This window comes from Dipteris shenzhenensis, chromosome 4 (assembly GCF_047967505.1).
Source record: "Dipteris shenzhenensis isolate YYH24624 ecotype China chromosome 4, Dip_SZ_1.0, whole genome shotgun sequence".
In the NCBI taxonomy this organism is placed as follows: domain Eukaryota; kingdom Viridiplantae; phylum Streptophyta; class Polypodiopsida; order Gleicheniales; family Dipteridaceae; genus Dipteris; species Dipteris shenzhenensis.
Window position 1 is genome coordinate 1,358,777 of NC_141599.1, and position 26,224 is coordinate 1,385,000.

Below are 26,224 nucleotides of genomic sequence, written 5' to 3' on the forward strand. Positions count from 1 at the left end.
TGGAAGGCATTCCTATGCATCTTTCCCAATAGGTACCCTTCACGGACATGTCTACAAGAAGTCTCCAAAGAAGGCATATTCTGTACCATCCCATGTCTCTACAATAACTATAAACTGCCATATTCACATGGCCATATCTTGCATGCCATAATTCCACGTTTTTCATTGTTAAAGTATTTGTGCTACACATGCATTTAGCATGTTTTTTGTCCAGCTGGTACAAACTCTGATTTAAAATGCTTGTAGTGACTATCTGATAGCCCTATTCTTTGTCATGACAATGTAGTTATCATCCTCAAAATGAAAACAAAATCTCCTCCCAAAGAGGTTCAAACTAACAAAAAAAATTTTCTTAATCTCTAGTACATAAAGGAATAAATTTGTCCCATCAACTAATGATATCAAAATCCTTCCCAGCTCCCTTCATAGGGTATTAAGAATACTGGGCACAAAGCACTCTCTTACCAACTAGAGCAGGCTGTAAATAAGCAAATAAATTCTTCCTTTAAGTGATGTGCCTAGAAGCCCCAATATCAAAATACTAAAAAAACTGCAGCTGAAGAATCACTCACACTGATTGAGATAATCTCATGGTTAATGACCCTTTAAAGGGCCAATCATCAGCCACAAAGTTTGTTGAAGCAAAACCCTTGTTTGCATGTGATGCATTGGAATCTAAAATTGTCATACCAGCTTCCTTAAGTTTTCTATTCTTTCTCCAACCTTTTCTTGCACTCATTGATTCGGCATCCAAGCTTCTTATAATGATGGCACTTAACCTTCTTTTTATAAAGGCTAACCTGCATTATTTAATTTTTTCTTTGATGGCTGAGAGCTGAATCATTCTTGGACTGAGAGCCGACAAAATGATTCATGTTCTTGCCCTTTGCCAACAAGGCTGATGGCAATCGTGCACATCAACAAACATGTTCTTCCTCGTTTGTTCTTCCTGCAATAACAACCCCACTAGTTTCTAGAAAGTAAGTGGAATTGCATACTCCTCATGGACAGATTTAGATAAGTGTGAGAAGACAAGTAAGACTCTAACAATGAGTTTGTTTAGAGTAGTGGACATAAGACAATTGTCACATATTACCTCATCAGAATAAAGCACAACTGTTCTCTAAGAAATAGATCTAAGTCAATTAATTTGATATTGAATCACTTTTGTGCATCCTGACACTTTCAAGCTATCTTTTCAAATAAGAAACCCTGGCCTCATTTTTTGCATGATACATATTCTCCAAAGTATCCCAAGCTTGGTAGGAAGTCTTGCAGGAATGAATATGAGGTATAAGAAACATTTTGACAAACAAGGCAATGAGAGACATAGCTTGGTCATCTCTGGCATTCCATCTCCTCTAATCCTAAGTAAAAGTAGTTAAGTGTAGCTGGCTGTTCCGAAACTTGTTGCCTACTACGTTGATTACCTCCTTGCTAAGGTATAGCAAGAGCAATAACTGCATTTTTTGTGGGTGGACCTCATCACCTATGACAAAACCCCAAAGACTCATTGCAACTAAACAGATCCTTCACCATGAAACTCCATAGGGAATAATTGGTGCCATCCAATTTATCCTACTGGTCCAAAACCCCGAACACATCTCCTAGATTCTGATTCTGCATTTGAGCCATCTCAAATGTATGCACAAGTCACTGCCTCAAAACTTCATGTGCTATGAATGGTATTGCACCAACAAAATCAAACTGCCCTAATAGCCAATGCTTGGCTGAACAATGCACGACCTCACCTGAAGTCTGATGTATCTTAAAAGAAAAATCCCCTTGGCACAGTGACCAACAAAGTGAGCAATGGAGAACAAATGAACTGAACCAAACTTTAGGCAAATGCACCCCTCTCAGTAAAGCTTCACAGACTAAGAACAGATTTTATTCAACCTTGTTGTGGCTGAAACAGGGAAATCAGAACTCTATGAGCACAAAAGGTACGAGAGGAGGCACAAACAAAACTAGTCGAGTTGTTTCTGAACTGGAATAGAGAAGACAGTCCTGCTTTTGACCTCCAAACTGAGGTAAATGCTCAAAAATAGAATCGAAGGTAGCAGCTCCCAAAACCTCCCAAAAATGGGTCGATCGGTCGTAGAATAGTTCCAATAGCTTGAAAACCAGCCAAAAATCACCAAAACCAATTGCAGCCTGTTAAACGACGAGTACAACGGCGCATTTTGTAATGACGGTGGGAAAAAGAAGGATTTTAAGGGGGAAATAGATGGGAGAATAGTAGGGGAAATGTGGGAACTGTGGGGGACTATATAAGTCAACCCAAAAGGATTGTAAGGTACTTTTTGATGTGACATCTAATCCTATCTACTCTCCCTCCTGCTACCTGCTGCCTACGCTCACACTCTCTCTCTCTCCCTCTCTCTATTCCCTCTGACTTCTCTCTCTTCCTTTCTCCTTCCCCTTCTCCTCTCTTTCCTCCCTTCCTTTTGCTACTCTCTCCCCATCTCCAAATCTGCCCCTTCCCCCTTCTCTACATTGGTATCAGAGCCCAAGCTCTTGGCACCTGACCCTCACTGAGTCTTGCTATCAATCATGGTTTGCTAGCGCTTCAGGCTGAGGGGAACTACTAGCACGTCGTCGGCCAAGCTACGTCAAGGAAATCGTCAAGGAAACAAGCGTGGGCTGCCAGCAAACAAACAGTACGGACGTGCGCCATCAACGAGTCCTTGTGCGCCATCAACGACATGCCTGATTACGTTGCTGCCCAGCAGCCTGCGTTGCAAGTTTGAGCCTCAACAGTCTGTGTAGTTCCAGCTCCCCGTCGTCGCCCCGCTGTTTTTCCTTCCCTTAGCCAGCCACGCCATGCCTGCCACACCCCGCCCCGCTCCGTTGCTGTAACGCCCCTTCTCTACTCGCTCCGTCGCTACTCCAGCTCCCCCTTCCCTACCCGCGTTGCTGTCACCGTCACCATCTTGGTGCCCACGTCGCGCTCGTGCCTTCTCCGCCCGTGTCGTTGACGGCGCCTTTCGTCGGCGCTGCGTTGCTGCAACCTTAGCAGTTGCTAAGGTTCAGCTAGTTGGGGTTTAGGTTGGGTTAGTTCTAGCTACTTGGGTTTGGTTGGTTAGGTTAGTTTAGGTCTGGTTAGGTCTAGTTAGGTTAGTGATTGGATAAGGTTGGGTTTAGTCAGTTTGGTTTAGTTGAGACTACCCTAGGTGTCTTAGTTGTCTTAAGCTCCCAAAAAATAAAAAAATAAAAAACTCCTACAGCCCTATTCTGGGCCTTTTTAAGCCACCTTCGTAGCTCATTTTGAGCCCCGTTTCCAGCCTCTTCACCGAGCTTTCTTCGAACCTCTTCAACGACTGCATTTGAGCCTCTTTACTGACACCTCTCGAGCCTCTACATCGAGCCTTCGACACTTGTCACATTTTTCTCGTGTCACTCATGGCACCCAAACGTGCACCCCGGTCGGATGAGTCATCTCAGCACGGTGACGATGTTGCTCAGCAGGAGCAGATGCCGGTCCCCGAGGGTGCATCTCCTTCACAGCCAGTTTCTACTATGCCTACCGACACACAGTTTCTAGATGCATTGGCCTCGATGCTTCAGGGGGCTTTTCAGCAGATGGGTTAGCAGTTGGGGCAGCAGCTCACCACTGCTATGGCTATGCACGATACAGCTATCACCCAGATGGGTAAGAACCTTGGGCAACAGATCACTACCGCCATTAGTATGCACGATAAGGGTAAGCAGCCCGCACCCCAGCACGGGGATCAGTCGGATAGCCAGGGTGATTTTCCTGACCCACACAGGGGATTTATGGCTGATGGCCGTCGCACTTATGATGTTGGTTCTATGCATGCACCCCAGCATGGGGATTATGTTGATTTTGGTGATGCCTTGCCCGTGCCGCCGAGCACTTCTCTTATTGATTCCAGGCCTCCATTTGGCTCGCAGATTTCATTGGCTGAGCCGTCCATTTTGGGCCGGCCCATTGGCACATTTTTGCCAACGGCGAGCATGCCTGGATTGGGTGTTGGGTTTCAGAGCAGTTGGGAGAGGGGCCAGTCCTCTTCTCAACCTTTTTCTATGCCACCCACCCACCGAGATGTTTATGGCAGGCAGACTCAGCAGGGATTGCCTGCTTCAATGACACCTTCTGTTAATACATTCAGTCAGACTCAGCCTGCGTATCAGGGAGGTAATGCTTTCAGTCAGACGCACTTTATGCATCAGGGGAGTGGTTCTCCTAACCAGCATGATGCTGGAAGTGGGCAGCATGCAAACATGGATGATATGCTTTCAGATGCCTTACGCTCATATAGGGCTTTGCCTGAGGATGTTCGTAATGAGATGTCCTTTTCACAGTATGTGAGCTTCAAGCGTGAGTATGCTGGTAATCACTATAGGAATAACGCAGCCAAAGATGTGAAAGATAAAATCTCTGTGCATAAGTTTAAGGGTGACACTCGCACTCCCAATGAGTTGGAGGAGTGGCTCACGAAGCTTGAAGATTATTTCCGCTTCTACCCAAAGAATGATGAGGAGAGGATCATTTTTGCTGGCATGCATTTACAGGATTATGCACATACATGGTGGCGTTACATGCGAGAGTCACCTCAGAAGCCTACCACCTGGAAACAGTTCAAGGAGCTTATGGTCACGACCTTCGTCTCGGCCCTGATCCTTGAACAGTACCTTGCTGAATTCTATGCACTGTCACAGACAGGTACGGTCCAGGAGTACTTGCAGCGTTTTTGGAGACTTTCTTTGTTTGTACGGGATATTTCTGAGAAAGGGAAGTTGCTGCGTTTTATACAAGGCTTAGATCCCTCTCTAGCTGCTGATGTGAGAGCTCACAATCCTCTAACCATTGAGCGAGCAGCCCAGCTTGCTGAGGTGTTTGAGCCAAAATATGCTGGCAAGTACAAGCATGTGTCACATAGCTTCTATGGTACTGCTTATGATGCTGACAGGAAGACAAATTCTGCTGATTGGATTGATAAGAAACCAGCAGCTGCTTCCTTCCCACGATATCCAACGGTTTTTGGAAGTAAGATGCCATATGCAAAGCCATACAGGCCCATGGATGCAAAGACAGGTGTCAAACCCAGCGCTGGTTTTGGCAAATCAGAAGTTAAACAACATTCCAGAGCCATAATGGATAGTAGGAAGAAGGCAAATTTATGCTTTAGGTGTGGAGAGAAATGGACACCTGAGCACCGAGATGTGTGCAAAATGAAGAATGTCAGCTCAGCCAAACTCAGCATGATAATTGAATTATCTGATGATGATGAAGTGGCTGATGTAGCAGACCCCCATGATGTCTCTCATGAGGAATTGACAGGAGTTCATGATGTAGATGAGTCTCCTAACACAGATGCCACAAAGGGGACTGTTTTTCCTTTTGATCCGGGTGGGGCTATTGAGCAAACCACTCATGTGATGCATGAGATTGATATTCAGCCTACATCTAGCAGGAAAGGCCGTAAGCCAACACTCTCTGTGTTGGAGCATCAACCTACAATGCCTTTTCCTGTCAGAGGTGATGCTAATGGTAATGTTCCTGTGGATGATGAACAGATTTATTGGGATGCCCAGCCTACACTGTATACCATCTCACTACATGCCTTGATGGGTGCGAAAAGTGCTGACACAATCAGGTTGAAGGGAATGATTAATGGCAGATCTGTCCATGTATTGGTAGACAGTGGTAGCACTCACAGTTTCATTAATTGTAGAACATTGCAAAGATTGGGATTAGTTGCTACAGAGATAGACCATGGTCTGAAAGTGGAGATCGCGAATGGACAGCACATGATCAGCAGACATTGTTGCCAGGATGCCAGGATCAAGTTTTCTGATCATTATGAGTTTGCAGGTGATCTTTTGGCATTGGATATGGGACCCATAGATGCTGTCCTGGGTTGTGATTGGCTGAAATCCCTGGGGAAAATCAGTATAGATTTGAATGCTTTATCTCTTGAGTTTTGCCACAAAGGTAGAACTGTTACATTGCAGGGCATTGTGAATCAGAAATTGCAGGTCATTTCAGCAAGGCAGCTAGCTAGGGAGCTCAAGAACGAAAGTGCCATTTATGCATTGAATGTCTCTGTACCTCAGGAGGGTGGTATTCCCCATGTGGATAATTGTGAAATGCAGAAATTGCTCTTAGAATTTGGGGATGTGTTTGCTGATATGCCATCTCAGTTGCCCCCAAAAAGAGATGTTGATCATGCCATAGTCCTGGAACATGGTAGTAAACCAATAAACAAGGCCCCGTACCGACTCTCTAAGGTTGAACGGGAAGAAGTGGCAACACAGGTGCGAGATTTGCTTGAGAAAAACTTCATTGCTCATAGCACCTCGCCATTTGCATCTCCAGTACTCCTGGTGAAAAAGAAGGATGGCTCTTTTCGTATGTGCATTGATTACAGAGAATTGAATAAGACCACCATTAAGAACAGGTTTCCTATTCCCAGGATTGATGACCTGCTGGATGAACTCAAGGGTGCTCAGTATTTCACGAAGATTGATTTGAGGTCAGGTTACCATCAGATCAGGATGAAAGAGGGTGATGAGCATAAGACTGCCTTTCGTACAGAAAGAGGATTATATGAGTTCAAGGTGATGCCTTTTGGTTTGACTAATGCACCAGCCACCTTCCAGGCACTCATGAACAAGATCTTACACCACCTTCTTTTCAAATGTGTGCTGGTATTTTTCAATGACATTCTCATTTATAGTAAGGATGCACAGGAACACATTGACCATGTCCGACAAGTGCTAGAAATCTTGAGAATGCATCAGCTTTATGCCAAGGCCAGCAAGTGCACATTTATGGCAGAGGAGGTTGAATATCTTGGTCATGTTGTAAGCAGGCACGGAATCAGGGTAGACCCAGCTAAGGTGAAATGCATTAAGGAGTGGCCGCAGCCACAAAATACCACACAGCTCAGAGGTTTCTTGGGTCTTGCTTCTTTTTACAAGAGATTCATTAGGCACTTCGCCAAAAGGGCTGCCCCTCTCACTGATTTGCTGAAAAAGGATGCCTTCCAATGGTCAGAAGCAGCACAACTCAGCTTTGATAGCCTCAAGAATGCCCTTAGCAATGCACCTGTATTGGTGTGCCCTGATTTCTCACGGTCTTTCATTATTGAGACGGATGCCAGTGGCAAAGGTTTAGGGGCTGTCCTAAAACAAGAGCACGGTGTGATTGCTTTTGAGAGCAGGAAGTTTAATGCCAGAGAAATGAATTATCATGTTTATGATCAAGAGATGCTGGCAATCTTGCATGCTTTTGCAAAATGGCACCACTACTTGTACGGTAGCAAGATTAAGGTCAAAACGGATCACAGGACACTCGAGTACTTCTTAACGCAGCCTAATTTATCCATGAAGCAGAAGAGATGGCTGGCTGCAGTTCAGTCCTATGATTTTGACATTGAATATAGAAAGGGGAAAGAGAATGTGGTTGCTGATGCCTTGTCCAGGATGTGGTCATGCAAACTGTCTGCCATTTCCACGCTTCATCAGGAGTGGATACTTGGGATTCAGGAGGAATACATGCAAAATTCTGATGCAGCTCCTATTTTTGTGGAGTTACATAGTCTGTCCAGCCAAGGACATGTTCGATTTCAGCTCCGCAACGGACTGTTATGGTGCAGGGACAGAATTTATCTTGTGCCAGACTCCAAGTACAGGTTGATGGTATTATAGGAAATGCACTCATCCCCTATGTCAGGGCATACGGGTATCACAAAAACATATGAAAAAGTCAAGGAGAGCTTTATTTGGGATGGTTTGTGGCGAGATGTGGTTAAGTTTGTCAGTGAATGTTTGCCCTGCCAACAAAATAAAGTGGACAGCCGGTTACCCGCAGGCCTTCTGCAACCGCTACCCATTCCTGAAGGCAAATGGACTCACATTGCCATGGACTTCATTACAGGCTTGCCTTCTACAGATAAGGGTTGGGATAGCATATTTGTGGTGGTTGACAGGATGACTAAGCAGGCCCATTTCATACCGACTAAAACTCGGTACTCCGCTTCAAAGGTTGCCTGGCAATTCATTGAGTCTGTGTTCAAGCACCATGGTTTTCCTCAGGAGATTGTCAGTGACAGGGATGCTAAATTTATGGGTCACTTTTGGCAGGAGTTATTCACTGCAGTTGGTACTTCCCTTGCGCCTAGTACTGCTTATCATCCACAGACGGATGGTCAATCAGAGAGGGTGAACAAGTGGGTGGAGGAGTATCTAAGGCATTACTGTCATGACACGCAGAAGTCTTGGGACAAATGGTTAGCATTGGCTGAATTTTGCTACAACAGCACCAAACACCTCTCTATTGGCATGAGTCCATTCGAGGCTATGTATGGATGCAAAGTGGGAATGCCTTCCAGGGTTGCAGACTTGGCTGTGAAAAATCAGCAAGCAAGGAATGATTTGGAGAGTACGAATGCCCTTCTGCAGTTGGCTAAGAGGAATATGCAGGATGCCCAAGCCAAGCAGAAGAAGTATGCGGATGAACAAAGGAGGTACTTATCTTTTGAAGAAGGGGATTATGTGCATTTACGTCTCCATAAGAATCGATATTCCTCGCTGAAAGGTAATACCAACACAAAGCTTGCCCACAGGTATTATGGCCCCTACAAAATCATCCGCAAAGTTGGGCAGGTAGCATATCAGTTGGAACTACCCAGTACCTCTAAGATCCATAATGTTTTCCATGTATCCTTGCTGAAACCACATGTCGGACAGCATGTCCAGGTTCTTCCTGAGCTGCCTCCTATGGATGAAGAGGGCCACATAATCTATGTGCCGGAGCAAATCAAGGGCTTCAGAGATCATGTACTCAGGAACAAAGCCTACACAGAATACCTCATCAAATGGAAAGGTTTAACGGAAGATGAGAATTCTTGGCAACCTGAGAGCATTGTGCAGGACTACCCCTATCTCCTACAAAGCTGATCAGTTTCTGTTGTATCCTTCTCATCCAGGGCACCCTCTTGGAAATTTTGAGGGCAAAATTCTTTGGGAAGGGATGGCTGTAATGAAGGTGGGAAAAAGAAGGATTTTAAAGGGGAAATAGATGGAAGAATAGTAGGGGAAATGTGGGAACTGTGGGGGACTATATAAGTCAACACAAAAGGATTGTAAGGTACTTTTTGATGTGACATCTAATCCTATCTACTCTCCCTCCTGCTACCTACTGCCTACGCTCACACTCTCTCTCTCTCCCTCTCTCTATTCCCTCTGACTTCTCTCTCTTCCTTTCTCCTTCCCCTTCTCCTCTCTTTCCTCCCTTCCTTTTGCTACTCTCTCCCCATCTCCAAATCTGCCCCTTCCCCCTTCTCTACATATTTCACATGAGCAAGCCCAAAACAAGTTGGCTAGCACTGCAGCAGCTGCAAGAGTGGGAGTTGTGCAAGACCAGACTAATCCATGTAAAAAGCCTCCTATTGAGCATTTTCGTGCTTTTGGTTCTAAAGCCCATGTTCATGTCCTAGACCAGAAGAGAAGAACGTTGGACTCAAAGTCAAAAGAATGTATCTTCGTCGGATACAGCATGGATACTAAGGATACAAGCTATATGTGTCTCGCTACGAAGAAGGTTGTGGTGAGCAAAGATGTTTACGATGGGAAGATCCCATGACAATACTCCCTCATATTCGACAGCCCAAATTGACAAACAAATGCAAGGGTGTCCAAGCGCCTCCCTTTCCACATATAGAAGGGGACTCATAGGATGATGGTGACCCAGTTCTTTCTACTCCACCTCCCTCCAAGGCTTTTCCAAAATGGTATATCCAAACGGTGCAGGAATCAGGTGGCAGACATTCCCAAATCCATTGGTCATGGTATGAGGCATTCTCAATGCATCCATAATCGAGCCCAAGCACACGTTGGATCCATAGCTCTGGTATCAGATGATGCAAAGCCTCACATGGAGGAGGCAGCTGAGCATCCAGAGTGGATGGCAGCTATGGAGTCAAAAATCAATCCCATTCAGAGGAAACTTTGTTACACGACCACCAAAGCAGGTCATAGGTGCCAAGTGGATCTTTAAAGCGAAGTATAAGTCCAATGGCACTTTGGACAAATACACGATTAGGTTGGTGGCAAAAGGGGAGGGGCTGGACTCTGAGGAGACTTTTGCTCCTATTGCCAAGCATGACAACCATTTGGACCGTGTCGTCTTTGGCAGCCTATCATGGATGGCCAGTATTGCAGTCGGACATGAACTCCGCATTCATCAATGGGGAGATACAAGAGGAGGTATGCCTCTAGGCGCTTTGAATTTAAGGGGAATCCGGTGGTGTACAAGGTGAAGAAGGCATTGTATGGGCTGAAATAGGCTCCGAGAGCTTGGTCTCATGGGATTGATCAGTCCACCACTATAGGACTCTCTCAAACCTCTTCAGATGCCAACCTCTACACACTAGTACAAAATGGTCTTATCATGCTCATTGTATTATATGTTGATGACCGTATCATCTCTAGGAATCATCGTGGTGTGATAAGAGATACATAGGTCATGCTTCAAGATGATGGATCTAGGAGAGCTTCATTACTTCCTTGAAATAGAGATTCAAGGGACAGCTCATGGAATCTCTCACAGCCAAAATAGGTATTGCTTGGAGCATTTGGACATGACAAAAAGCAGTCCACAATTATTCTGATGTATCAAGGAGCAAGCTCGCCAAACATGATTCTCCTTCTTCATTGATGATACACTGTATCATCAATTTGGTTGGATGCCGCTTTTATCTTACCAACACATGCCCAAACATTTCTTTTGCACTTGGGAGTGTTGAGCAGGTTCTCCCAATCACATTGGACTGCCGGGTTACGAGTTCTCAAGGGAACTCAAGACTTTGCCATCTTCTACTCCCAGAAAATTAAGCTTTAAGGATGCACCGAGTCAGATTGGAATGGATATGTCAATTCGTGACAATATACTATAGGTTATTGTTTCTTGCTTGGACCATGCTTATTTCTTGGTAAAAAAGCAGCAGTCGGCGGCCATCTCATCGATAGAAGTAGAGTACCACGCAGCAAGGTTAGCTTCTTGTTTGTGAGGCTGTCTGGCTCAAACAGTTGTTGGCAAACTTGGGACACGCAAAGGATATCCTTCATTGAACCACTGTGATAGTGAGAGTTGCATCACTATAGCACAAAAGCTAGTATTCCACGATCACACGAAGCATATTGATGTGGATTGTCAGTTCATCTCGAAACTAATTCAGGATGGCGTGGTGGAGCCTGTTCGTTGAAAAGAGAATGCAGCTAATGTTCTTTCTCGAGAATAGGTGGAGTATCTTCTTCAGCATGTAGGCCCACAGCCAGGCACTGAGAGGGGGTGTTGAGATAAGGCAGCATCTGCTAGTGAGCCATATCAAGGGACATTAGAATAAGAGGCATATCTTCTTCAGCATGTGGATTAGCCACAGCCAGGTGCTGAGAGGGGGTGTTGAATAAGGCCGTGGTTGGCTGTGAGCCCCATCAAGGGACATTAGACCTGCCTGAGAAGATCTTGTAAGAGGCCTTATTATGCCCCATTTTGCGGCAGGCACCTGGGGAGGGAGAGGATCCTATGGAGGCTCTGAGGCCATGGTGTTTAGGTGCAGCAATAGCTGCAGGAGGCTGCAGTACAGCAGCCCCCACTGTCTGGGCAACTGACCCTGCAGGCCATTTTATAGGCCAGCAACCAGTCGGCTAGCATGGTCACCTAACCCTAGGCAGGTCAGTAGAAGAATGTCGGCCATGCACTGCACAAGTTTGGATTAGTGCACTTACAATTTTGCACACTTGTGTAAGCATCACAGCCTGCATAAGAGTGCAAGCCTCCTGTATCTTCACATCCCAAGCCAATATGAGGACGACTCACCAAAATTTCCCTCTGTCAAGAACATGCACAAAGTGCAGATTCCAGAACAAGATTGCTCCAAGGTGAGGAACGCACTATTTTTAAACCAGTTTCCAGATGAGACGCCTACCTGCCTAATCTCTATCATGTGACCCCACCAAGTGTGGGCATAGGCTTGCAAATGATCATCATCCTCCTTTGTGTAGAAGTAGAAATAATCTTTCAACTTCAGGACCTACTCTTCAAGCTCATTGGGAGTCCAAATTTCCCACTTGGACTTGTGCATGGTGAAATTATCCTGTCACTTCTTTAGAGGGTGACTTTTGTACTGGTTTCCATGTCTTAATGTATCCTGTCGCTAAGAAAGTCTTCACCTGTACTGGATCAAAAGCATCAGATATATATATACATATCTCAAAAGCATAAGACATTGGCTGGAGTACCTCCAATTGAGCTTTGATTTAGCCAGGCTCCTTAGCTGATGTCGTACCAGAGACATCCAAGAAGATGGAGACAGGCTGAATGAAGAAGCAGATCGAGCAAAGGGAGACCTGGTTGAAATGGTGCCATTATCCATGATCCAATACTGGTGGATGGGGAGGGAAAGATCCAGAGGAGAAGATGGCAGAAAAGGGGAGACAGAAGGGGAGGAGAGAAGGAGAAATCAAGGCATCAGAGACAAAGAGCAAGAGACTGATGGGAGTAGCGAGAGAGTAGAAAGAGGCCAGGAGAGGGTGCACAGTTGGAGAGGAAGGCCAAATCAAAAATGTTTGATATGAAGTTATGTAGCCTTCCATGAATGCCCTCTGAAGCCCTCTTAGAGTCTACTCCCCTTAGCATTTCTCGTCTTAATCCCTACTAACATAGCTTAATTTTCACCTATAACACATCACCCCTGTGCATCATTTCTTTTGAACACCCTATATTAGCTCATGGCTGCCTGTATACGTGCATGAGAGACTACATAAGCTGCAGGATATCATGGATCTGATTTAAGTAACACAGTTTGCAGCTATCTTCCCCAGCTGCAGATTGTAGTGATTCCAGATAGCATTTAGCAAGGGCATCCACTCCACACGCCAGGCTCAAATTGCGTACTACTGTGACATTGCCACCTCCTTCAGCTGTCTGCTTGTCTTATGACCAATAAATGCAAACCTATAAGCTGTGATCAAAATATGATCCCATGGTTTTCGCTTATATCTGTATGGGTACTCACAATAAGAATGCTCCTGTGGATATTTCTTGAAAAAAATGAAAGGAGCCCTACTTGGCTATGCACCTATTGAACCAGTTTAATTCCATCATTCATGAGTGGTAGGTGCTTTCCAGTTGCTGTGTCAAAGTTGTCACAGCACAATTTTGTGCACGTGCCCCTGCTTGCTGTGCACTTAATTGAGAGGACTCCAGTTCACTTCAAGATACACACTTGACCCATTTCCTCTGCATATGCTGACTGCACCTTTCTATCACATTTAGATCCTCCAGTTGTGGGTATGATGATGCTGAGCCTCACCCAGGTTGCTCAGTCCCATCAGCCCACTGTAATGTCTTTCACCCTGCAGAAACTCACCTGCTGTCACAAACATCGCAGAGAGCACTACACAAGCTGCATAGTGTTCTGGATCTAACTCAAGGACATGATCTGCAGCTTGTTTTCCTCGCTGAACATCGCCATGGTTCCTGCATGCACTTAGCAAGGATATCCATTCCACAATACCAGGCTGAGCTGGCATTTTGTGGATAAAATTATCCGCCTCATCCAGCCATCCTGCTCGGCCAAAGAGATCAATCATGCAACCATAATGGCTGGCAGTTGGTGTTATTCCAGACTCTTGGATCATGAACCAAAACCAAAAGCTTCCCTCAGTCACTAGGCCTGTATGGCTACACACAGCTAAAACGCTGACATAGCTGCTTTCATTTGGCTCAACGCCTTCCATCTGCATTTTCTGAAAAAGACAGAGAGCCTCTTTGCCACACCCATGTTGGGCATATGCTGAAATCATGGCATTCCAAGAAATCACATTTTGCTCCCCCACTCGGCCAAAGCTCTTATATGCCTCCGCGAGACTCCCACACTTGCCATACATAGTGATGAGAGCACTTCCCACCATCACATCTGTTTCATATCCATTCTCTATAGCACAGATATGAATCAACTTACCTTCTAATATGGTAGCGCATGTGGAGATCATGCTTACGCAGCTGAACTTATCTGGCTGCACACCTTCCTGCTGCATGTGTCGGAGGAAATTAAACAGTTTACTGCCAAGCTGGGCATACATCGCAAGCATGGTGTTCCATGACACCACATTCCGACAATGCATGTTTTCAAATATACTGCATGCATTTTCTAAGGCACCACATTTACCATAAGTGTTGATAAGGGCGTTGCCCATAGTATCATCTGACTCAAACCTACAGGCAAGGATGCAAGTATGAACAATCTTACACAGTAACAGCGTACCCAAGCTGGCACACGCCTCAAGGATACTTATGAAGGTAATATTGTCTGGCATTGTGCCTTCCAGTTCCATCTGATGGAAAAGCTGGAGAGCCTGATCGACATGCCCATGTTGACAATGGGTTGCAATCATGGCATTCCATGAGACCACATTCTTTGCGTGCATTTTGTCAAATAGCCACCATGCAACAAGCAGAAAATTAAACTTTCCATACATGCTAAGAAGGGCATTCCCCACTACAGTAACTGACTCAAGCCCACTCTTTATGATGTGAGCATGAACAGTTTGTCCCTCTGCCACGCTTACACATGCAGGCAGAACACTAATTAAGCTGAACTCATTTGGCTCCATGCCTTCCTTTTGCATCTCTTGGTAGATATGGAAGGCCTCCTTCCCATGTCCACATTGTGCATAAGCCCCAATCATGGCAGTCCATGAAACCACATTATGCTCTTGCATTTGCTGAAATACGGTCTGTGCATCCAAAATGCTTCCACATTTCCCATACATGCTGATGAGTGCACTTTCTATAACAACATCCAATTCCAAGCCTTTTTCTGCAATGCAAGCATGGATATTCTTCCCATTTGCCAGGGCTATTGGGCTGGCGCAGGCATTGAGGACTGTGAGAAAGGTGTTCTTGTTTGGCGTGAGCCCTTCCAGCTGCATCTGTTCGAATAAACGAAGGGCTTCAAAGTCATGGGTATGCCGGCAATAGGTTGCAATCATAGCATTCCACAAAACCACATTCTGTGGACATAAATGGTCAAATATTCTGCGTGCATCATTCAAGCTTCCACACTTCCCGTACATGGTAACAAGGGCACAGCCCACAACCTCTTGCGACTCAAATCCATTGTAAATCAATTGGGAATGAATAGCCTGACCATCTTCTACGAATTCGATGCTGATACATGCAGAGAGGACACTGACGAAAGTAATTGCGTTTGGCTTCACACCTTCTTCATGCATTCGATGGAAAAGTTGGAGGGCCTCCCTGCTCTGACCAAGCTGACCATATACCCCAATCATGGCCGTCCAGGATACCACAGTCCGTTCTTGCATGTTGTCAAAAATCTTCTGGGCACATTTTATGCTTCCGCATTTGCCATACGTACTGACGAGGGCATTGCCCAAGACAACGTCCAGTTTCATTTCGCTCTGTAAGACATACGTTTCTATCATTTTGGCCTGCAACAGGTTTGAGGGAGTAGCACAGGTTTTGAGAACAGTGATGAAAGTAACCCTGTTTGGCATCACACCCTCGACCAACATTTGTCGAAATAGAGAGACGGCTTCCTTGCTTAGCTGGTTCTCCGCATAGACGGCTATCATGGCTGTCCAGGATATGACTGTCGGTAGATGCATCGTATCGAAGACTCTTCGGGAGTCTTCGATGCTCCCACATTTCCCATACATACGGATGAGATAGTTTCGGAGAAGCCCATCTTGCCAGAGTCCGCTCCTGATAATATGAGCGTGCACACGATTGCCCTCCGACAGAGCCTTCAATCTGCTGCATGCTTGCAAGAACTGAGCGCAAGAAGCAGAATCCAACGCCGTGATTGGGGGGTCTAGAACACGAAGAACACTCTGCAGTTGTGTCCAAATTCGGAGCCCATCTTGATTCGACCGACGGATAAGTATACTCTTCGTCACTCTGACGCCTTAGAGTCCAAGGATGAGCGAGCAGTAACGTAAACACTCCCCACGACACTAATCGTTGAGGTGGCTCCCGATCGAAGCTCTTCTGGCATCAGCTCTGATTCCCATACCACAACAAGGTGGAGGGTCCACGGAGGCCCTGCTTTGAGGAGGGTAGATGGGGTGAAAGTTTTACTTTTTTTGTTAGCACTAGCCCTCTTAGAGACATTGCTTAGGGATTGAGTTGAGCAAAGTTTTGTGATTATTTGTTTTTTTAAAGATTTTTTGGGAAATTCCAGTGGGTGAGAGACCTCCCCTTTTAAAGTCCAACTCCCCTATTTTTGTTGGTTTGAATTCATCACCACAAAAGTGTTTCTAGTTTACCTCCGAGACACTAACCCAGTGCCGTTCTGTATGACGCCATCGTTAAGGACTTCCTGTTAAGCTGTTTTGTATGTTGTTCTATATGCCGTGAAGCTTGATCCTGGATCATGATCAAGCACATAAGTCGTCAGTGCCTTCTAGTAACGACAAAAAAGAAAGCACAAAAGCAGCTAGCAATGTCAGAATGCACGTAATAACCAAAGATGGATGCTTGAAACACTAGTACTACTTCATATTTCTCTCTTTGAAATCGTATTTGAATTGTGATCTAGTAGTACTCGAGGGGGGGCAAAAAAGTGCACTCCTGGTTTGATTTTCTGCGTTCAATGTAAGGCAATAGGATTGTTGATAAATATCTCGATGACCAACGGTGGCTTCTCCCTTGCCGTCTAAGGATGGCCCTTTCATCTCCAAGATTGTCCATGCTTGGTGGAGGACAAGCTCCTTGCCATCAGAGATCCCCATGGATTCTCATGAGCCGACTTAGGAACGGGGCAGTAGTGTTTGCTTACGAAACCTGGGCTCTGAACCTGATAAAAGCAGAGTACGAATGAGAGCTGAATCCTGGGGAAGACATCGTGGTAACTATAAAGAGACATTGTGTACAATTACGCCTCTTTGCTTTTTCATAAATTTAGGTGAGGCTTCTCAAGATTTCTCTTGCAACGACGAATCATAGCTCTGCAGTCCAGTAGCATTTTGCTTTTGACTTCTTTGAAAAAAACTGCATCGAAGGAAGACGACGTGAGGAATCCTTTTAGGATATATCTTCGGGGAAAGGAAGCTCTGGGTGAGGAATCCACTCCACTAATTGAATGATCTAGTTGATGTTTGTGATTTGGGAGAAGATTGTTTGTGTTTTCAAGAAACACAAATTGAAGTAGCAGTGCTTTTCTACTTCAATGATGTTTGTTACCTTCATCCCGAGGATTCATATGGTTTTGCGTTTGGCTGCATATACTAGGTTTCTAAAGACCCGCGGAGTCTCTTGGGCATTGATGATGACATAAGTGTTGCTTTGCTTGCTAAGTATGTCTTCCTTTTGTTTTTCTTAAAAGTTTTTGTTTACCTCTTTTTTCTTCTCTTTCATTTTCTCTTTTATTTTCTTTGTAGATTTTTTATCTTTAGAACAACAAAATTTCTAAAGTTTACAAAGGTATATATGGTTTTGCGTTTGGCTGTAAGTCAGGATATAAGTCGAACATTAATCTTTAGGAACATTTTGATACCTACAAAAAATTCATTTTGGAACTATAACCTCGTTACATGCTAGTTCCATTCCAAATTGTAACTCTTTTCTTGGTTTGGTCGAAGGTAATGCCTGCGGCCGTTGCTTTCATGTAGATTTAAATCGACCCTTCAGACTCTGCAGGTTCCTATTTCCAGAGTTTTTAGAGATGACAAAGCCGTTTCCAATCGTATAATAGGGCAAACATGGCGACAATTGGAGTTGCCATGGACAAAGAAAGCAACTTAGAGTGGTCTAAAATTGATAGCAGGAGACTTCTTCATGTTGTCTATTGGGTTGGGGATCTGGAAAAAACCATCAAGTGAGTGAAACTTGATATTGTTAATGTTTGATCAATGAGATTCGTTTCTGGCATTGCAAATGGTTTTGTTTCTATAAGAAGCTGCATGCGCTTTGACTCTGATTATCATGCTAAAAACAGAGATGCTTGTCTAAAGGAAAATGTCTGACCATAGATTCTACATAGAGTGCCTTGGCATGAAGCTGTTGCGAAAGTGGGATATTCCAGAGGAAAGATACACAAATGTATTCCTTGGGTATGGGCTTGAAGATTCAAATTTTGTTGTTGAATTAACTTACTGTAAGTTTTAGTTTCATTGAAAGTCTACTACTGGAGGGGTGGACTGAGACCTTCAGTCCCTTGTCAATAGGCCACCTGTTACAATGGGAGGGGGGAGAACTATCGCTAAGGAGGGTGAGGTCGCGATTGGGGAGAAAGGGATGCTATGGGGGTAGTTGATGAAATGGAGCAGGAGAGGGGAGGAAGAGGCGTTGAGACGTGTGTCGCTATAGCTGCGTTGAGTGGAGCTATGCATGGCGAAGTAGCAGGGGACGAAGAAGAAGAATAAGAAGAAATAATGAGGTGTGCACATCAAACGCTTCCTCTCACATCGAGCCATCCCAAAGCATCTAGCTGGCCATGGATTATGTGCCTAAGGGCCTTAGCTGACTATCATTTTCCATTCTGGTGGGTCAGGCCATCTCTTGGTTTCTTTGGCCAAGAGTAGGATGGTGTGGAAATTATTGATTGGGGTGTTGTATTCATTGTATTATTTTATTTATCTGTTCCAAGGCACTTATTTACTACCCAAGTTAACTTTATATGTCAGCCCACCATTTTTCTTTGAGTTTCCTTCCATCAAACATTAGTGCTTTCAATTGCCCTAATTTTATATCAGTAGGCAGATAAGGGATCCTGTAGTAATTAACACTTCTATCTTGACTTTTCCACTCCAAATGCAAAGAGCTTACTTTTAAGAAGAGTGCTAGATAGCTCTTTTGAAAAGATGTAGGAGCCTTGACTATTTTTCCATTTCAGTGGGCTACTGCTAGGATATATAGTTCATTGTTTGATTCCTTTCCCTTTTGGATAGATTATGGAATAAACAAATATGGCCTAGGAACAAGCTTTGGACATTTTGGAATCGCAATTGAGAATGTAAGTTGATGGCTAACCAATGACTTTTTTGAAGACATTTCCACGTGTCGGGATTGTGTAGTTTTTTGTAAATCTATGATCTAATAAGAAGAATTTGATAAGGACTCTTGAGTCAAGTTGGAAATTTAGTATTCTGAAGCTCTCATAGATATGTTTTGCTTCAGTGCGTGTCATTGTACATGTATGTTTGGTTTGTTGCGTGGAGTCCTTTCAGGTTTATAAGATGGTAAGGAAGGTAGTATAGTAATAGAATTTGTGGAAGATCCAGATGGATACAAGTTCGAACTCATACAGAGAGGGCCTACACTAGAGCACCTCTGCCAAGTCATGCTTAGAGTTGGGGATCTTAATCAATCAAACAGTTTCTATGAAAAAGTGAGCTCCGTTTCTCTACATTTAGTTGGAACTACGTCCTTTGAGGGGAGTTTACACAGACTCAATGTGTGCTCATAAATTGTTATTCTATTCGGGCTTTTGGGATGCAGCTTCTTCGGACTCGTGATAACCGAGAGTAGAAGGTATCATATTTTACCTTTATTGCATACAGGTCAGGTCTGAGGAAATCCTTGTATGTCTTTTTGGGCAAGTTTGTATTGAATTTGAGGAATGATCATCTGCAATAGCTTGTGCGGATCTATATTTTAAACCAGTCAAAGAGTAAAACAATTGTTTGTATCTTATTGGTTTTTATTAGCATGTGGTGTTGTAACAGGGATTCACAATTTTTTGTACCCAAGTCCTACTATTTGCTTGTGCTTTTTGCAGTATACTATAGCAATGCTAGGTTATGCTCCTGAGGACAAGACCATAGTTTTGGAGTTGGCTTACAATTATGGTGTGATTGAATATGACTAGGGCAATGGCTATGCCCAGGTGCAGTGTGCTCTTTGTGGTCAGTGCACATATATTGCTCTGGAGTTGTTGCCTTTAGGTTGTCAATGTGTAAAATTGAATTGTATCAAGTTAGATTTCTGGTATGCGGGCTTAGTTGCATCATGTTTGGATGGTAGATTGCTGTAGGGACAGATGATGTGTACAAAATGGTAGAGGCTATCTGGAAAGCAAGTGGTAAAATTACTTGGGATCCAGGTCCTTTGCCAGGGATTATCACCAAAAATTGCCTCTCTTGGTCCAGATGGCTGGAAATCAGTAGGTTCTTTGTCTCTTTCTAGGTTGCTTGAAGAGGTCTCTATATGGTGATATATTTTATTGTGTTGTACTAATGAGCATAATAATTTGGCTTTCTTGCTGATATTTCTATGTCTACAGAGCAAATCTAATCCACTTTCTCCTCCTCTTAGCTAGCTCCTCCTCCCTACACTTGGATACCCAACATGCAAGTGCACAGATGAAAGTAAGAAGCATGGCCACTGAAAATTGCTACGCATAGTTGGAACACACAAACCACTCACCTTTAGGCTCTACACATATAAGTAGGTGTTGACCTTGGCCAAATGTATTGGGCAGGTCATACCAAGAAAAATGAAACGAAGTTGGACTAGCAACTTCTTTAGCCCAAGCATGAAGTTGGGATTCGGTGATAATTTCACCCATGAAATATATGCATAAACCCAATTGCTGGGATTCTCGCAATGAGTGAAGAATAGAACCACACATAAATCACGGTGAAGTCTGGAGGATGATTCATGACACAAAACACGAAGGTTGGTAAGCTGCAGGGATGAAGAAGGGAAGCTGAAATAATCTTGTTTTACCGTCTTCTTGTGGTTGAGCTGAAGAAAGCTACCGTTTTGCTTCATCCAAAAAGAGATAGAACTAGATATGTAAATTGAAAAGGAGAAATTCTTGACAATGCAATTCATGAATCGTTGTTGCAAGGGGAGGTAAGGGCCACTGCTAGTGAGAAGCAACTTTTAGAACTATCCGAATCATGGGTGCAAAAGTGTCTTCATAGTCAATACTTGGTTGTTATGCATAGTTGTTAGCCACAAGTTTGTCTTGTGCTTGTTAATAGACCCATCATCCGTGTACTTGCTTTTGAAGACCCACTTGACACCAATCATTGACCATCGTAATGGTCTTAGAACAAGCTTTTGGGTCCCATTCTTCTCAATGGCCTCTATTCTCCACCTACATGGTAACCGTTGTCCTTCACATCTCTTGTGAGAGAGCTTCCTTGATGGAGGTACACTCTTTGTCTTGAAGATTCCAAGACATTAATACATAGATTACATGTAGATGCTCCTTTGTTGGAGCTTGATCATGAGTGAATACTATGTGATCTACGAGGTCCCTCCCCCATGTTCCAATTGGGAGGATAAGGTGTTAGTCTAAAATCACTAAGTATCGCCAGTAAAATAGCTTTGGAACACAACGAGAACTTTGAGCCTCCTTTTGTTGTAGTGGCTTATCTCATCAAATCCTCTCGAGCATCCTCCACTACTTTTTGAGGCTCAATGGTAGGAACAAGAGCTCAGGAGGATGGATTTTCAAGTCACCAAGCTTCCTGCCACAACTGAGCCAACAACCCCTAGTTTGCTCGATGTTGCAGTGTACAGAAGACCCGAGGCGTCCGATAGAAAGGAACCATCTATTAATTTTGTGAAAAAATACAACACAAAGAGTCGGCTATATGTGAGGCTCTCAAAAAGGGCAAGTTCTCATGTGGCCCAAGCCTTGCAAAAATGCTCATGCCTCCCGGTAGTCATCTTCGAACCCTCCAAATCTGGTCCCCACATGGCACAAAAGGTATGGATAATAGCATAGTAGATGTTGATGAGATTGCCTGTAGTGCAAACTTATTGCCCGTCATTAGTAAGATGCATCTTGCCACCCAAATGTTTCAAGCGTTGATGCTGGCCACTGTTCCCAAATGTTGTCCTCTGGTGACAAATTTGGATGTTGTCGAAAGGCTACATTTAAGTCTTGGATGTCATTGCTTGTGGCTCTCCCCATTCACTAGATATGTTTAAGAGATCATGTAAATGGAGAAGGTGTGCTGCCCTTCCATCAACCAAGCAACGCTATGTCAAAACTATTGAATCTGCATCATCCGTGCAATAATCTTGAAGGAGAACTGCTAGGTTGCCTGGCATCCCAATAGGCAGTGCGATATACTCTTCATTTTCCCATAGGCTACAGGAGGGAGAAACTTAGGGGCAATGGCAGGAAAAGGGAGGTGGCAACAAAGCAAGAATTGGGGTGAGGACATCTAGAAAAAGAGCTGAGGAGGCCCACGAATGGGCTAAACAGACTTTAAGCAGGAAAGTAGCTGATTGGATATATTTGTATGATTGGATATATTCTAGTCTTACAAAGGTATACATAAGCAAGAAAGTAGTCGAGGCAAGTAGGAAGTGAGTGGAAGAAGATGGTGGGTGAGGTAGTAGGGAGGGGATGGTTCAGACAAGAAGTAGAAGCTCACTGAGGGTTATCTTTAAAATAGAACTAGCCCTAATTTAATTGTGGCTAACTCTTTCATCCTAGTTAGAGAGTCCTACACTAGTTCGTCTGAAGCCTTAGAGAAGGAATGAGAATTTCAAGATAGTAGGGTAGATCCTTGCCATTAGAGCAGGGGGGCACAATGCTGAAGTAAGCAAAAAGTACAATGCTGAAATGTATCAAAAGATATATGGTTCTTGAAACCAATGATTGTCTCTGAAATGCGGTGAATCAGCCCTGTCCTAAAATGCTTGCTCAAAAGGTCCCAAGTGCTTTTTCAAGGGTGAGACATGGAATGGATTATGAATTATGGAAAATGGAGGCAATTCCAACTGGCAAGCCACTTCACCAACTCTCCTTAACATTTTATAAGGGCCATAATGTCTATATGCTAGCGTAGTATTAGTGTTTCCCTTCAGAGAAGCACATCTGTACTTGTGGAGCTTGGCAAACACACAACTCCCTCCTCAAAACATAGTTCTCTTCGATTTTGATTTGCATAGAGTTTCATATAGGCTTGGTCCTTAATCATATTATTTTTGCATTACTTATATTATTAGTAAAGCAATCATGTGGGTCAAATAATCCTTTGCTTATTGGTTGGCCAATGCACTATCAACAACTGTGTTGGTTGGTCATTTTGTGTTCCTCCTGGTTTTTCACAATTTTTTGTCATTAGATTCGTGAGGGCTTGGTCTCCAATCACCAGAGTAGCATTCTTGCTCTTCCATAGTACATCTGTTGCTGTCTTCATTGTTGAAGGATGAAGTCCAATCAAGAGTTCCACACCCAAGTGTTTAGTTACTGCCCTATGCCTCATCTTCCACGACTACTTTATGCAAGTGCTTGCCTTTTAGCTCTTGCTCGCTCATCTTGCTTGACATTGCTGATCGGGCCCATTAGTTGGCACTGAGTTTTTACCTGGACTTTGATGCTGTAGGTATGTGACACTTCGTTGCTTCTAGCCGAGGCAGTCGAAGCCACTGGTGAATTGTCCGCTGCACCAAACCTTTCACTATAGCCTCAGGCTTTAGCCCTCATAGAGTAACTCAACGAGCTCTGGCCTCAGGCTTTAGCCCTCATAGAGTAACTCAACGAGCTCTTGGAAGCAAGTTGCCCAATCACAGTTTCGTGTGCAGATGTGATCGTCATGGCAAAGGCACAACTCATTTAGTATTGTATCGATAAGGCACATGGTTCTGAGAGGAAGTTGAGATGGTCACAAAAGGTGAACACAACATTGAGCAAAGCACACTAGCATGCATGGTTCATCATGACACATGGATGGTGGAACCACGACATGAGAAATTTCCATGCATTCGATGGTAATTTTGAGAGAGTGATTGTCAATAAATGTTTTTGAAAGTATTCCTACACATAAAAAAGTGTGCACGTTTTCCATCTTCTTTAGGGTATCCCTACAAAGGTTTGTTGAAATGGCACATGGTATTCGCAGGTGCTGGTGGCCAATGAGTGACTGTTCTTTTTCCAAAATTTTTCTTTTATATTAAAAAAAAGAATTGTGGAATGTTTTTGTTGTAGTCTGCTGTTGTGTATCCCATCTGCTTTAGGGTATCCCTGTAAGGGTTTGCTCAAATGGCACATGGGATTCACAAAAAACCGGTCAATGAATGTGCTCATTCTCTTTCTTTAAATATTCTGTTATAGAGAGTGTTTTGGTACCATCTGCTTCAAGATATTTTCAAACGGGTTTCCTTAGATAACACATGGGACTTAACTATCACTGTATATATACAATTAAGTGCACTTTTGAATACTCCTAAGTGATTATGATTTTGGAATGTATTGATTTCATATGTACCAATGACAGATTTTGAAGACCAATGCGCCTTGTAGAATTTAGAACCTAAGGATGATTACTGAAGCCGTTGCTTGGAAAAAAGAAAAAAATTGCAATCCAAAAAGCCGTTTGCTAGAAAAATCGGTTTGCCTGAAAAAAAAGCTGTTTGTCAAAAAAGTCGGTTCAACTGAAAACTAATGTTTGCTTGTTAAAAGGGCTTTATGTGAGCCAAATGGGCTTTATGCCTGCCAAATAGGCTTTATGCCTGCTGGTGAAAAGATTGTTGTTTACTGAGACTGTAAATGAAAAAGTCAAAATAAAGCAAAAAAGGAGGAAAGTTGCTATCAACACTTTGCATATAACTACTAGTTCAGGAGATTCCATTTATAAAACCTTCATTGTTTTAGTTATTTTCTATTCTTGCTACTCAGCTATGCATTGCTTCTGAAAGGACATCAAAGTGATTCATTTAAAATTGTAAAGGTAGCCATGTTGACAGGTTTTTTCTCTTTTAAGAAAAAAAAGGCAAGCCTGGCATTCAAATAACAACATAGGACCCAAACAAATCAATTGATAACATCTTGCATAAATAAAACTTAAGCCGTGTCATGCATTATGGTTATACACCAAGCAATTGTTTATTTGATGCAATTGCACACCTGTTGAAAAATGGGATGACCTTTGAACAACTATGAACTATAACAACCCAAAATTATGTTTCGAACTTGCACAACAATGATCAGCACACAATAAACTATTTCAACACATATTTTGATTTGAGCTACATACGTGAAAAACATGGAGTTAAAATACATGATGAATACCTTACACGAATCAGTGTTTCAATATAATGCGGTGGTCTTTAAGGATATAGATTTGCTATTGCATGGCTTTTAAAGTTCCTTCAAAGACCAATTCAAGTGTGGTCATTTGCAACCGGAAAGATATGTATGCAATGTGGCAATGAAAATGTATGAACCCTAATATGGATCTTGTATGATGACATTTTTAAACACCCTTATACTGCTTTGAGCCCATTGTTGAAATGACAACTCAATTTGATGATGACTCAATTGACACTATCCTGCATTATCAACATAGACCCGATGATTGTTTATTCGATACAATAAAGTACTTAGTCGATACTATTGGGCTCTAATATTATCGATGTTGCTTTAGCCTAAATTCTTACAACATTTGTCTCTTTTGATGCATGTTCTCGATGCAAACAAGTTTCGAAATCAACAGTAGAGATGCCACATGGAATGCAAGATCTAAGGATGATATTTCATATGGTTGTAGTCCATGACACAATATTATTTAGGTCGCAACCAAGGATGAGTTATGAGCTCTTCCAAGCATAGTCTTATTCATGTATTCGTTGGGCTTCAATTTCCAAAGGCGCAAATCTTTGCTTATCACCAACGCAATATTAAAACATGTACACCTGACATTTGCAGAGAGGACCGGGTCATGATGGACCCTGTGTTGTGTCTCATGTTTATATTTTTTAATGTTCTTTTTTTTTTCTTTATGATATTTTTAGTAAACGGTAGGATCGAGGTTTTAGTTTAAGATTGTAGTTATGTGCCCCATGACAAAAAAGAAAATTTAAAATATAGAGAGCTATTAGTGACAATAAGCGAGTATCTCAAGGTTAAGTAGAGACTATCCGCTTTGAAGTAACCTTGTATTTTTTGAACTACATGGATGTAGAAATTGTCATTAAATTTCTTTTCGATAGAACCTTAATTGATAGAGCCTCATAAGCCAAAGCCAGTGCTTGTGTGCATACCTGCACTCTTGTTTAGTTTGTTGTAGGTTTGATTAGGCAGGCAGCATAGTGGAACCAAACCCTCTTTCTTCCCTCTCGTTGAGCCATGTGGCACACTATAAAAAGTAATCCCAAGTCCACATGAGCGAACCCTAGATTTGATGTTGCTAGATACTGCTCCCTGGTTCTAGTTTCTCTCCCTCCTTTCTTGGTAGGCAGTAGCTTGGAATGAGA

The 26,224-nt window shown here is 43.3% G+C and overlaps 3 protein-coding genes across 7 annotated transcripts in view; 2 read left to right on the forward strand and 1 right to left on the reverse strand.

Annotated features, from left to right (window-relative positions):
• Positions 1–3,710: 3,710 nt before the first annotated feature.
• On the forward strand, positions 3,711–11,683 carry LOC147902309 (uncharacterized). The gene is made up of 2 exons (XM_087373189.1): positions 3,711–5,403; positions 11,534–11,683. Exons 1-2 carry the CDS (start codon positions 3,781–3,783, stop codon positions 11,681–11,683), a joined length of 1,773 nt encoding a protein of 590 aa, XP_087229315.1. The 5' UTR covers positions 3,711–3,780.
• A 962-nt stretch (positions 11,684–12,645) lies between these two features.
• On the reverse strand, positions 12,646–16,094 carry LOC147902310 (pentatricopeptide repeat-containing protein At4g13650-like). Its single transcript, XM_087373380.1, has one exon. The coding sequence runs from the start codon at positions 15,715–15,717 to the stop codon at positions 13,306–13,308; it is 2,412 nt and encodes an 803-aa protein (XP_087229506.1). The 5' UTR covers positions 15,718–16,094; the 3' UTR covers positions 12,646–13,305.
• A 168-nt stretch (positions 16,095–16,262) lies between these two features.
• The window catches only part of LOC147902311 (putative lactoylglutathione lyase, chloroplastic), a 13,767-nt gene continuing 3,805 nt past the window's right edge, over positions 16,263–26,224 (forward strand). The window contains exons 1-9 of one of the 5 annotated variants that reach the window (XM_087373384.1): positions 16,263–16,516; positions 17,699–17,876; positions 18,031–18,155; positions 18,949–19,013; positions 19,282–19,388; positions 19,499–19,531; positions 19,779–19,886; positions 20,024–20,162; positions 20,315–20,784. In XM_087373384.1, the coding sequence (XP_087229510.1) occupies positions 17,761–17,876; positions 18,031–18,155; positions 18,949–19,013; positions 19,282–19,323 (348 nt within the window). In that variant the 5' untranslated portion in view covers positions 16,263–16,516; positions 17,699–17,760 and the 3' untranslated portion in view covers positions 19,324–19,388; positions 19,499–19,531; positions 19,779–19,886; positions 20,024–20,162; positions 20,315–20,784. Of the gene's footprint in view, positions 16,517–17,493; positions 17,877–17,996; positions 18,184–18,948; positions 19,014–19,227; positions 19,389–19,498; positions 19,532–19,778; positions 19,887–20,023; positions 20,163–20,314; positions 20,785–26,224 lie in introns of those variants that run through there. The other 4 variants (XM_087373381.1, XM_087373383.1, XM_087373385.1 and 1 more) reach the window with 4 other exon arrangements.

What these genes read in the sequence shown, in the direction of transcription:
- LOC147902309 (XM_087373189.1), top strand. Translation starts at nt 3,781, where the DNA reads ATGGCTGATGGCCGTCGCACTTATGATGTTGGTTCTATGCATGCACCC. An exon ending in CTATTGAGCAAACCACTCAT is followed by an intron (nt 5,404 to 11,533) that starts GTGATGCATGAG and finishes ATTTTGCGGCAG; the next exon opens with GCACCTGGGGAGGGAGAGGA.
- LOC147902310 (XM_087373380.1), bottom strand. Translation starts at nt 15,717, where the DNA reads ATGTATGGGAAATGTGGGAGCATCGAAGACTCCCGAAGAGTCTTCGAT.